General features: G+C 40.6%; 1 protein-coding gene across 1 annotated transcript in view; it reads right to left on the bottom strand.

Annotated features, from left to right (window-relative positions):
* The window catches only part of EPHA4 (EPH receptor A4), a 156,755-nt gene that overhangs the window by 88,265 nt on the left and 55,525 nt on the right, over window positions 1-12,965 (bottom strand). Inside the window, exon 4 of the mRNA XM_035132510.2 lies at window positions 4,963-5,118. Coding sequence (XP_034988401.2) covers window positions 4,963-5,118 — 156 coding nt within the window. The remainder of the gene's footprint in view (window positions 1-4,962; window positions 5,119-12,965) is intronic.

The following is a 12,965-nucleotide window of genomic DNA, read 5'->3' as shown; positions in this document are numbered from 1 at the left end:
TCCCTGTTTCTATAGAAGTTGTTTAAAATATTGTTGTGGTCTATTAATTTTGAAGTCATTCATGTTCTTGACTTGATTATTCTAATGCTTAATTATATTTATGATGACTCATTTAATGGACCAGTGTTAATTTATAACCACATATATTAATTGCAGATTTATAAACCATTTTACAACCAAAAGTTACAAAAGTGGTGTGCAATGAAATAAGATACAAGAAGATGCCAAGTCTGTAAACTGAAAGCAATGAAACCATTTCCACAACTGTACAATTATTATTCGAAAAAACGACTTGCTCCCACTTCAAGTAAACAAAAAATGTCTTCTAAAGCTGCCTAAATATAAAAACTCTCGGTGGTTCTCTAAATTCAGCTGGTAATTGAGTCCAGAGGGCTGAAGCCTGGTTTCTAGTACATACCAAGAGCACCTCTGGTGCATACGGTTCTCTTAGCAGTGCCCCATCTGAGCAAAAGGAGAGTATTCTGCAGGTGAATAACATATTTGAACAGTATAGAAACTAACCTGCTCTTCCCCTTTATATCATTAATATACTGTATACAAAAAAGAGCTTCACATAAACACTCTGTTATAATGTTTCTATCGTATAATTTCCACTTCACTGCAGACCAAAATTGAGGGCTTCTGTTACCTCTGTACACTGTACACAGTATGCTGTACATTGGGGCCAGCATAATTCACCAGCACTATGGTGAACAGAAATCAGCGCTGAGTGCTCACTGGAAGGACAGATCGTGAAGCTGAGGCTCCTATACTTTGGCCACCTCATGAGAAGAGAAGACTCCCTGGAAAAGACCCTGATGTTGGGAAAGATTGAGGGTACTAGGAGAAGGGGACGACAGAGGACGAGATGGTTGGACAGTGTTCTCGAAGCTACAAACATGAGTCTGGCCAAACTGTGGGAGGCAGTGGAAGACAGGAGTGCCTGGCCTGATCTGGTCCATGGGGTCACGAAGAGTCGGACACGACTTAACGACTAAAGAACAACAACAATGGTGAACAGAAAGTGCCACACATCACAATAAGCACATCCTCATTATCACAGGGTTTCTTCAAATAGCTATACCCTTATCTAAGAAACTTGGAATATATCTGCAACAGTGTCTCTATACTTTAAACCAGGTTCATCACAAACAACCTGATCCTTTTTGCTTGATGTCAGGGATAGAATTTAAGGCTGTCCACAACAGTAGTCAGTTTTACCTCTGAGCCACAGTCTACATTTTAACTGGCACAGCTCCTAACTAAGAAGATATTCTGAAAAATATTTGAAGGGAGAAAGTCAGAACAAAAGAGAATGATTGGAAAGAAGATCTCACTCTGGACAGAGCTTATAGCCTGGCTCCATGAGAAATGTTTCCACCAGGATCTAATCACACACAATCCATGGATCACAGCCATTTATAATAATTTAGAATTTAGAACCACTTAGAATCAGTGCTATTCTTTGCTCATCCGTGACTTGCTCTCTTTTGCTGGTGCTCTTCCAAAATTTCTGCCTTGCCTTCTTGAATAAAACAGACTCCCTAACTAGCTGTTAGAAAATCTGACAAGACTGTCTTCCTATCATTTCAAAATAAAAATATTCAGCAATTATTCCCTTCCTAAAAAACCCACAGAACATTCCCTTAAGACTTCAGAGATATTGAACTTTTGGGTTAATTATTTTCAAAATATTTGTTATCTTTGGTTCAGCTGACTCTTTCATAAGACCCCTTATATGGCCAAGCCATAACTCACTAAAGCTTCATTCAGCCGGTTTATCCTTTCTCTGGCTTTCAATCCCTGAAATTCCTCCAGTGTCTAACCACATTTCAGTGGGTTTAGAGGTATCTATGTTAGATTGTGGTAAGACAAGTAAATGCAGACTAGTTATTAGTTATTGGCATGTTTAGCCAACATGCACTCCTGGCTCTGGCCATCTTGATCACTGTGAATGGGCAGTTAGGTGGCCAGGAACTTAAACAAAATAACAGTAAATGTTATTTGATCACTAGGAAGCTCAATCCGAATTTTGGCACATAAAAACTCTCAGGTTTTGGGAAGGTGACCAAATCAACCTCCACCCTGCTAGAGGGAGGGACAGAGAAAGAATTTTGAGCAAGTTCAGCACTTTGCATTCGGAGTACAAGAGTTTCCAGCTTAAAGATGAGTCAGCTACTGAAGAGCAGCTTTGAGAGGCTGCAATAGTGAGTCTTTGAGAGCATAATGGAGTACCAGAAAATTTGCTGCCTGCTTCAGGAGTCGCTTTGTTTCTACTACTGGAGGAGAATCTGAAAGCAACTCTGAAGGGGGACCAGAATAAGAATCCTTCTGTCAGCAGATATAAGGGTTGAAAGCTGAACTAGAAGCACAGCTACAGAGCACAGCCAGTGTTGGTAAAGAGATCTAAGGAGGTGGCTGGGTGCCTTGGTAAAGGTGTGAGAAGACTTTGGCTCTCCAGATGTTGCTAAACTACAACTCCCATCAGCCCCAGCAAGCATGGCCAACAGCCAGGGATATTGGGAGTTGAAGTTCAACAACATCCGGAGGACCAAAGGTTTCCCAAACAAGCCTTAGTACCTTAGATTATTCTATGGACTTTCTATCGGTAGCTGAGAATTTAAAGGATTTGTCTAACACTGAACGTGTAAGCAGCTATGAGCACAAAAAGCTATACAAAGTTTGCCAGGCATGAGACAGCTGCTGGGATAATATATAGCCCAAAATTGTGGCCTGGCCCCTTTGTATCTCAGCAACATGAGAAATTAGTTAGGATAATAGGATTCAGAACTCATTTGATTCTCTTTTGTTTTACTTCTCTTAGCCATTAGCTAAGAAGCGGGCATAGCAAGATTCTAATCAAAGACGATCAGCAGACTCTCTTTACAAAAGAGGGCAGCATAAACGGATAACTTGCTACAGAAAATCTTTGCTCACCACCATGCACCCATGTCCCATTTAGGCTGAAACTGTCACATCCAATCAGAACATGAAAAGAACTAAGTTATAGTTGGGCATTTGACCAGTAAAAAAGGTTTGGTCAATTGACAACTAAAATATTGTCAAAATTTGTCCAGTACTTTAAAAACATTCTGTTTTCTTTTTGGGGGGTAGGGTGGAAAAAACTTTAAAATCGACAGGTTTTGTTATTTTGCTAATTACAAATGTAAAACTTGCTAACTGCTATTTTGAAACCATGAAGTTAACCTTTTAAAAATGTAAGCAATTACTAAGACCGTGCATGAGGTTAGAATCATTCTATCAGTGTGAATGATTCACTGCATTGTTCTCTTTGGCTTTTGATTTAAGAGAGAGGAGGCTGTCTACAATTGCATTTAAAAAAAATGAATTCGAAACAGAAGCAAAGTAACAGTATATTTGTTTTTCTTTTTTAAAAAAGTGGTGGACGAGAACCAGGGAAACCAAGGTTCAAACTGCCTCCTCAGCCAGGAAACTCACTGGGTCTGTGTTATAAATGTCCTTGCTCTGAGGCAGAGTGGCCCAAGGACAATTAAAACATGGCCTTTGTGATATGAGCATGCTGAGCGTGCCACCTCACCCTCCGGGCACTTCCTACTGCAAGCTTTCTGGTGAAATTAAGATATAATCTCAGTAGAGGAAAAGGCTCACTTGCAAAATGCCCTTTGCGTGCTCTCACAGAGTTTCTCAAACTTCTTGAGATTTTAAAGATGGATGTAACAAATTCATGTGCAATGCAGCAGATGTGTTATTCTTGGCTTGACTACCACCAGTGCAGTGTCTGAGCAAAACTGATTGTAGGTGGCCCTGAAGAAGGTGGGGAAGGGCCCTAGGGGCCTAGACAAATGAAGATGGCATCCTGTTTTGCAGGTGGTGCACAGAAGCAGCCAAGCAAACCCTTTTGGTGAAAAGAAAACCCTGTGGGATTTATATCAATGAACAATGATAGAACCTCCACAGTAATGGATGGATGTTGTGATAATGAGCACATAGCAGCAGAAATAAGAAATAAATTGAGAACCATGCAGTCCTAGGTTTCATTCGCTTTTATTTCAGCATGGCCAAAAAGCCTATCAACTGAATTATACAACATTTTTTTACGCAGTGGTTGCATCCTGATGAAAATCACAGCATCCGGCAGTGACTGATTTTACAAATGCTCTCTCTTGTGTTGAAATCATGCCCTGCCACTTCCCATTGCTTTGATTCCTGACATGATATGTGAGCAAAGCATCTAGCAAGATTAGTCACGATACCCAAAAAACAACCATGGGCGGGGGGTAAGTATCAATGGCTACCATTCACAAAGCCTACGTAAATCTCCAGTGTCAAAAGCAGTTTTGTCTCTGAATACCAGCTGTTTGAGATCACAAGCAGGAGAGGGCTACTGCACTCATGCCCTGCTTGTAGGCTTCATGAGAACATCTGCTTAGCCACTGTGAGAGCAGAATGCTGGACTAGATGGGCCCTTGGTCTGATCCATGAAGGTTTTCCATGCGTTCTTATAGAAAAAAACCAAAGTCATCTATTCAGAGCTGCCATGAATCATCCTTTTACATGCCTCTTTCTTTCAGAGCTTCTTTCCTCCAGTTTTCTGATCACATCTAAGATATGCAAGGCTGTGATTGTCCCTCATTATGCGTACACGGTGCGGCCTTAAGGCACTTCCACGGTGCAGACACCAATGCAAAAGAACACCCACAAAAACCCCAAAATGGAACTAGACCCTCTTATTCTTGCCGTTGACCTACATTCTGTCACTTAATCACAAACCGCTTTCCGTTGTGTAGCAGGAGAGAGGACCTGGTATTGACATATTGTGTTGACTTGTTTGAAAGGGAATTGTTACTGAATGTCCCTGTCACCAACGAGACATTTTTTCATAGCAGGATGTACATCTCTGGGGAGTGTCTCATGTATAAATTATAAGAGCAGCAAGAGAAGGAGGAGAGGAAAATTAAAAAATAAAGGCGTCTGACTTACGTGTGCAGGGCATGGAGGCAGCGTCGTTTTCTGCTCGGAAAAAACCCGGGTCACAGGTGCAAGAGGTGGAACCTTCCAAGATGGCGAAACTGTGAGGCGGGCACTTAGCACAGGCAACATCTGTTGAGAGGGCCTTGTAGTATCCAATCTTGCAAGCTTGGGAAAAGAGGGGGGGACAGAAAAGAAGAGCTGTTACTGGTATAGGACTTGATAATAAATTGCTGCCTCATTTACTCAGCATTCAGACATGGGGGCACTTTTGAAAGAGAAAAAAAAATGATGTCTGCTTAGCACCGGGAGAGAAATTAACCAGCCAAGGAGCACTTGACTGCTCGCTCTCCAAGCAAGGGAGGCAATTTTTAATCCCGATGAGACCCCATTAACAAGTAGGCCTGTAGAGCTTACAAGAGCACCTATAAGCATGTCCATGTAGCAACTTGGTTGGAAAATCTGTCTCATTTTCTTCCCTGCGTGGGTTTATTATGTAAACCCCATTTCCTTGCTTCCCACCTGCAGACACTCTCACATTGCAGTAAACAGGGTGCAGTTGTTTTAATTCCATGACTGCTTTAGAAAGGCAGCTGATGGTGTGACACTGCCAATTTTTGAGATGGAGCGGAATAAGACCCTACTGTGATTGGCAGTCAACCTCTTAACTCTAGCATGCACAGAGAAGGCAATTCTCCCTTCTGCAGAAGCCAATTAATTTGCTTCCCTCTTCCCAAGAGACAAAATCAACACTCCGCCCCTGGGCCGGAGCATACCAGTGGCTGTACTCTTTGACGCCAAGGCCCCATGTGCAGCAAGTGTTCAGTGACATCACCTTCATAAATATGATGCTTACATGGATGACTACTTTTACATCATTGGGATTTAAAAAATACTCTGAAGTATCATTAAGGAAATCTTTTGAACAGTGGCGCACAAGCATGTCCCTTTAACAAATTTTGGCTAGGGCTAAAAATAAAAAAAAATCAACATCACCAGACGCTGAAACAGAGAAAGTCAACTAGGGAGCTTTATAAAGGACAAAGAGCAAAAGAAAGGATGATTACTGCCAATATTTACAGCATGACTCACTTTCATGTCTCTTATTTTTATCACACAGTCTACCTTTAGAGTTCCCTTGCTCTTTGCTTGTACGCCTCCAGGAACCAACATGCATTTGGCTTTCAGCTATTCTCCCACTCACTCCACATTCTTTTATATGATTTAATTTCCCCCCACTTTTATGATGTACTTGTAACAGCCACGGATTTTTGCAACATGTTTGTAAAGGAGCAAGTCACTTCACCCTTATTAACTGAGGCCATTTATGGAATCTCCTTAACAAGTCAAAACTTTACGAAGTGTGGTGCAGCGTCCATAAAAATCACTGTGGGATCAATCTTGCCCTTGCTTGCTTCGGCTGTCAGCGGACCAGGGAATCTTATAAAAACACATAGCTCTGGTGACTAAGATTTATGCTTTCAGCGTTTACACACATCACATAATTAGATAGGGTTCAACTTGCAAGGTGCTTTCTGGCTACGCTTCAAATGGCCTTGGGGCTTTGATTAAAAAAAAGAAAAGAAAAACCCCGCAACATTGGCAAGGAGAAGCAGAGGGGTCAAGCTCAGCCTCCCCACTTCAAACACAATTAGTCCCCAAACACAAATGCAAACCTATTGGGTCTGGTCCATCATTCTGCCAGCCACATCAAACAAAGACAGTTTGTGTAAAAAGAATGAGCTTCCTCAAAAGATAAGCAGCTAAGAAGGTACAAATTACGGTTTCAATGAAGAAGAACCTAGGTTGAAGGTCTTATGGAGAAGACAGATTAATAGATTTGACATGGTTGGTATGGAAATTCTTTTCTCAATGACATTTTTAACATTTTAATTAAACAAGATCTGATATCCTGAAAAATGGTAAGAAAAGTTTGAAGCTTCTTGGAATTTACAGAGATGATAAATACTAACAAAGCCTGAAGTTGGACTGGATTCATTCTATAACACACTGACCCATTTTCCACCCTGACCTGAAAATCCGCTTCTAGTGCAGGAGCTTAGTGCAAAAATAGTTCACTTCTCACTGCAAATTTAAGTTGGATTCACATAAAAATTATCCATGACATTTTCTTCGATTGAAATTATAAACCTGTCAGGCAATTTTATCCTCATGAAGACCTACAATTAATACAATAAGTTATTTCAGGCTGGTTCTGATCCTTGGGTGTCCCCAGCAAAACAGGGAAGTACAAGCTGGCAGAAGCCAAATATGCTGAACATTTCTTATCGCACTGTGCATGTGTCAGTTCTCGGTCTATACACAGGACACATAAACATTACAAACGCATTGGTCTAGAATCTTAGATGTCAAGGTGACATATGCTGTCATATATGTTTTCAATATGTTTTCAATGTTATCATAATAAAAGAAATAATACTTGAATGTATGGAAAAAAATTGGGTATAAATTTGAGGCTAAGGGGAGAAATAGAGGATAGATGGATGGGAAAATAAATTAAGATTTGGACTAAGATGAATTATGGGTGGAAGATAGTTGATGCTTTTAAGAATAGAAATAGTTGTGAGATGATGAAAAAAATGTGTTAGAATGATTTAAGATAATAAATGAAAATTGCTTAATTGGGAGTTAAAAATGGACCCAGTGTGAGGGGAATTGAGGAAGTCTACAATTTTAATTAAAATGTTAGAATTGATATGTTTTTCTTGTTTATGTTTTTATTCTTTTTTGTTTTTTGTGAATTTTTGTAATTTGTAATGTTTGAAAATCAATAAATATTATTTGAAGAAGAAAAAAATATTTGAGTGTGAATGGCCTTCCATTCCATTGTCAAATTTCTGAAGTCAATTCACCTAATCACTTCCAGTGACCATTTTTTTTCCTTTTTATACAGGGAATCTTTCTGGGTGAGCAAAGGGAGACTGTGCTGCAGTATTTCTCAAATTTTATTTTATCTAGACTGTTGGCTATATTATGTGTATCATTTGTTTACTGTATTATATTACTGAACCGAACTGAATTTGCTGGTTATTTTATGCCGCATACTGCTTTGGTGCTTTTTGCATAACAGCCAAAAAAATGCTATATATACATAAATAAATAACCTCCCAAACGACATGAATGTGTGTCTTAGCATTCCTATATCCAGACGGAAAACCATTAATTTTCTGGATTTGAGCATTGTGGCTTTTGAGGTTTGTAGTATTGGAATTTCCTTAAAGGCAGCTTGATTCTCAAATTGAGCTGTTCTGACAGAAAGCAGTACTGTAAAGGAAGTTGGGAGGGAAAAATCCAGGGAATCTTAGCTCCTCCACTAACTCACTCCTCTCCCTAACTGCAAAACCTTCTCCCTTGCAGTGGGCAAACGTCTTTTTAAGGAAGAGGATCCATTAGAGAACCATACAGGAATGAGACCATTTCCCAACTACACTAAAAGGTACTTTTGAACTTCTCTCAAAACTATTTTATGTCATATGAGGATGATGTCAATATGGACGTTGTTAATGGCACAGCCTGTAAGTCGCAGTAAACCACAGCAAATACAGTGGTATCTCTACTTACGAATAACTCTACTTATGAATGTTTCTACTTACGAATAGAGCTCCGTCTGCCATCTTGGATGCGGTTTAGATAGTATTTTTTCTACTTACGAATTTTTAGATAGGGTTGCTTCTACTTACGAATTTTTTCTCCCAATGCATTCCTATGGGATTCGACTTACAAATTTTTTCTACTTACAAATGTGCGTTCGGAACGCATTAAATTCGTAAGTAGAGGTACCACTGTACCTTCCTACCCTGTTCCACTCTTCCACATGCTACAATCCTTAGCTTACTTACATCTGGTTTCTTTGGCTCCCAACAAACCATTATGTGTTGTCAAGGTTTGTGGAGTGAAACAAACCACAATTCCTGGTTCAGAAATGATGCTAAGCAAGGCAGTGAAACAGTCTAGAAAAATGGGAACATGGCAAATCATTAATTGCGTTTTTACTGTGACGTTTAAATGAGGCCAATGTGGGATTTAAAAAACAAACAAAGCGTTTTTATACTGAATATATATTCTGGCCAATGCAAGCTTCCCGTTCACATTATAGACCAATTTAAGCAAAGAAACACATGCCCTAGAGGCACTTTGGGGCTCTTTCCTCCATTTTTAAGTCCATGTGCATTGGTTTTAAAAGGCTTGCTGAGCCCCAAAGTTGCTATTCTCCCTCCCTCCCTACCTTCCCTTTCCTTCCAAGCATTGCATTCTTTTGCTTTCTACTACATTAAACCCAGTTCATTAATTTTTCAGGACCCAAGGAAGCTCTCTCTAAAGCTCTGTCTGAGGCAAACAGCCATTTTGCTTTAGCTGTAGAAAATCTCATAACTGAATTCACGGTTTTCTTCATTTTGCTGTGTTCAGATTCAATACATTCCAGCTCTTGGCACCTTCCTCTATTTGCTAATCCACTGCATTTGTTCAACATTTCTTTACATCTTGATAGACTTCTATGTCACAATCTAATCTAGCTCTGTAAAGGGTTTCTTTTTCTTTTCTTTTTTTGGCACGGAAAATCAGCTGACACACCTATTATGACTGACCAAGGCCCTTTCAAAAGAAAACAAACTTAAGATATTATACAGTATTTCTGAATGTTAATGAATTGGTAGAAAAACAAGCAAGCCCGCATAGATTCCCATTTCCTGAAAGTCTTTATTGCACACTCAAGACAATCCTTCATTCTTTCTTTTCTCTTGGGAGGATTTTCTAGAGAGGACAGAGCATGAATGGCTCGCAAAAGATGTATTCTTGCATGGCTTGCAAAAGATGCCATTGTAAAAAGATTAGGTCACATGAGCAGTGCAAACTTTGAATTCGATTCCCTTAGCTTTGCCTTAATTAGTTCTTTCCATTAGAAAGAGAGAGTGAAACAAGGCCAAGGGGAGACATTTTCTTTTATCCAGATCCCACACCGACACGACGAGGTTATAATTTAATACAGGGGCGGAAGACCTTTTTCCAACTGGAAGGCCGCATTCCGTTCTGGGCAGCCTTCTGGGGGCCACATGCTGGTGGGGCCAGAGGCAAAAGTGGGCAGAGAAAGGCATAAAGCTTACCTTTGTACAGTTGGCTACTTTCTACACACGCATACCCTGCCCCTGCCCCAGGCAAGAAGAGTTATTATCAGTGGCCAAAGACACACCCTGGCCAGGCAAAAACCCTTGAGGATGGTGTGAAGCAGGGAGTGTTGTCTGGAGAGGGTTCTGAGGGCCAGGCAGAGAGCCTGGAGTGATGCATTTGGCCCCTAAACCTGAGGTTGCCCATCCCGATTTAATACATTACTGTCTTTACAATCTGGACAGTAAATACTCTGAAACAGGGGGAAACAAGACTGTGCCAGCTGTATGGACTCCCTGGCCCCCTCCCAGCACATTGATTTTATTTCTCATATAGGTAATCTCAAATACAGTCACAAGTGCACATCATTCTGTTATATTATAGCTCCTTATGGGATTAAGTTGTCCCCAAATAAATTGGCATTATTTCACCAAAGCAGCACCATTCCAAATATAGCAATTTGCAAGCAGGTACTGTGTATAGTACAAAGGTCCGTATAGTTAAAGCTATGGTTTTCCCAGTAGTGATGTATGGAAGTGAGAGCTGGACTATAAAGAAGGCTGATCGCCGAAGAATTGATGCTTTTGAATTATGGTGCTGGAGGAGACTCTTGAGAGTCCCATGGACTGCAAGAAGATCAAACCTATCCATTCTGAAGGAAATCAGCCCTGAGTGCTCACTGGAAGGACAGATTGTGAAGCTGAGGCTCCATTACTTTGGTCACCTCATGAGAAGAGAAGACTCCCTGGAAAAGACCCTGATGTTGGGAAAGATGGAGGGCACTAGGAGAAGGGGACAACGGAGGACGAGATGGTTGGACAGTCTTCTTGAAGCTATGAACATGAGTTTGACCAAACTGCGGGAGGCAGTGGAAGACAGGAGTGCCTGGCGTGCTCTGGTCCATGGGGTCACGAAGAGTCGGACACGACTAAACGACTAAACAACAACAACAACTGTGTGCAAAGTACCTTGTGGGTCACATGTATGCACAGGAACCATTCAACAACATGCTTTCCTATCAACCAATGGATATAGAAAGTGGACTTTGGGAGCTAGCCTTTACACACTTAAGCCCTCTTTAGAGGTTCTGTTTGTTTGCTTGCATGCATGACGGCAATCACCAAAGTTGGTTAGTTATTACATTTATATACCACCTTTGTCTTCCAAGGAGCTCAAGGTGGCGTACTTGTTTCTCCTTCTTCCCATTTCATTGTCACAATAACCCTGTGAGATAGGTTAGGCTAAGAGATGGTGTCTAGCCCAAGGTCACCCAGTGAGGGAAATTGGGGTGCTCTGGCAAGCCTTGCCCTCCTCAGTGGACCACTCTTTACAGCTCCCTTCCAGAGGATCCCCACTTCACAAATTTCCCCCCAACGTGTTGAGAATCTTAAACACAGAAAAGGTGATGCACTGGGGGCGACGGGATCAAGGCTTGCCAACAGGCTCCCACCCTCCGTTACACGATTACCTTCTTGCAAAGAAAAACAATGTCCAGATAGAACTACGGCTGCATTGAGTTGAAGTTCACCCAGGCTTAACAGAAGTGTCAGATGCACAAAGCCACTACTGTCCCTGTAAAACAATTTCTGAATCGGAGCAAATGATTGCAAAAAAACCCCTGTGCTTTATGCATTAGCAGGGCTTTCTTCATTGCCGTGTGGGGAACGAAGAGCCAGCGAAAGGAAGCCCACGTAGGCAAAGGACTCTGTATATCAGTCATCCAGCATGATTGAAAAACTGTATGTCTCCAATCAATATGCACACTGTCCTTCAGGAACGCAGGCATGCTGTATTTGCCATGCTAGGGAAACCCAATTGCATACATGGGCTGCTACTAAATCCCGTTGAGAGAGAAAAGCCATATAACATTGAATGCCACATAATGCTACTGAAATGCCATATCACACAGTGCCTTTTTAAACAACTGGAGGCAAGTAATCAGTAATACTGGAGGCATGCCTGGTGCCATCTTTATCCAGTTTTGGTTACAAGCAAAGAATGCTTTTGTTAAAATAAAAAGGCATGTTTCAATGTGGCCTGTTTTAGTGGGGCAGGACCTGTAGCCTGAGGGTGGCTGGTTTTTGTTGTTGTTGTCCTTGTGTTTATAATATTATATTTATAAAATTTATATACCGCTCTTAATCTGAAAATCGCAGGGCAGTTCACAAGATAAAAATGCAGTTCACAAAATGTATTTTTGTGCATTTATATTGTATTTTTATATTGTATTTATAGGTTGTGAACCGCTCTGAGATCTGTGGATGAAGGGCGGTATGGTATACAAATTTAATTAACAAATAAATATATGAATTATTATTTTTTTGAAAAAGTTTTTATCATTGTTTTGAATTGATTTTAAAGGAAGTCGCTTTGAGTTACACTGTAAGGAAAGTGACTTACAAACACAGTACAATAACAACAACAATGTATTTAATATATTCGTTACAATCTACCTACCTATTGACCTATTGACTTTGAGTAGGGCTTTGTCCTACGAACTGGGCTTTATATCCCCCAAGGATACAAAGCCCGTATACTTTTGCTCTTGAACAGTAGCATAATATGTAGAGGCTTCAGTAACAAGGCAACATGTGTAATGGAGGAAAAATAAATTCTTTAAAGTATGCTCAAGTAACCCACTTCCTATCAATTGTCTGCAAACAAAAATAGCAACAGCACTACTTTTTTTAAAAAAATATATGCAAAAGGAAACAAATGCCTTGCTAGTGTGTTGCTGAATGCATTCTAGACTGATGATCACTGGTTTACAATATCGAGAGCACCTGCTACCTTGAAAAGTAGCTGCAATTTATATTTTAGTGGCGCTCGGTGAAATAAAAAGATAGACGTTCCATCTCTTCCCCTCCCCTCCCCTCCCCTCCCCCCTCCCC

This window comes from Zootoca vivipara, chromosome 5 (assembly GCF_963506605.1).
Source record: "Zootoca vivipara chromosome 5, rZooViv1.1, whole genome shotgun sequence".
Classification (NCBI taxonomy): Eukaryota; Metazoa; Chordata; class Lepidosauria; order Squamata; family Lacertidae; genus Zootoca; species Zootoca vivipara.
The sequence above is the reverse complement of the archived record's forward strand: the minus strand, read 5'-3'. Positions and strand labels throughout refer to the sequence as shown.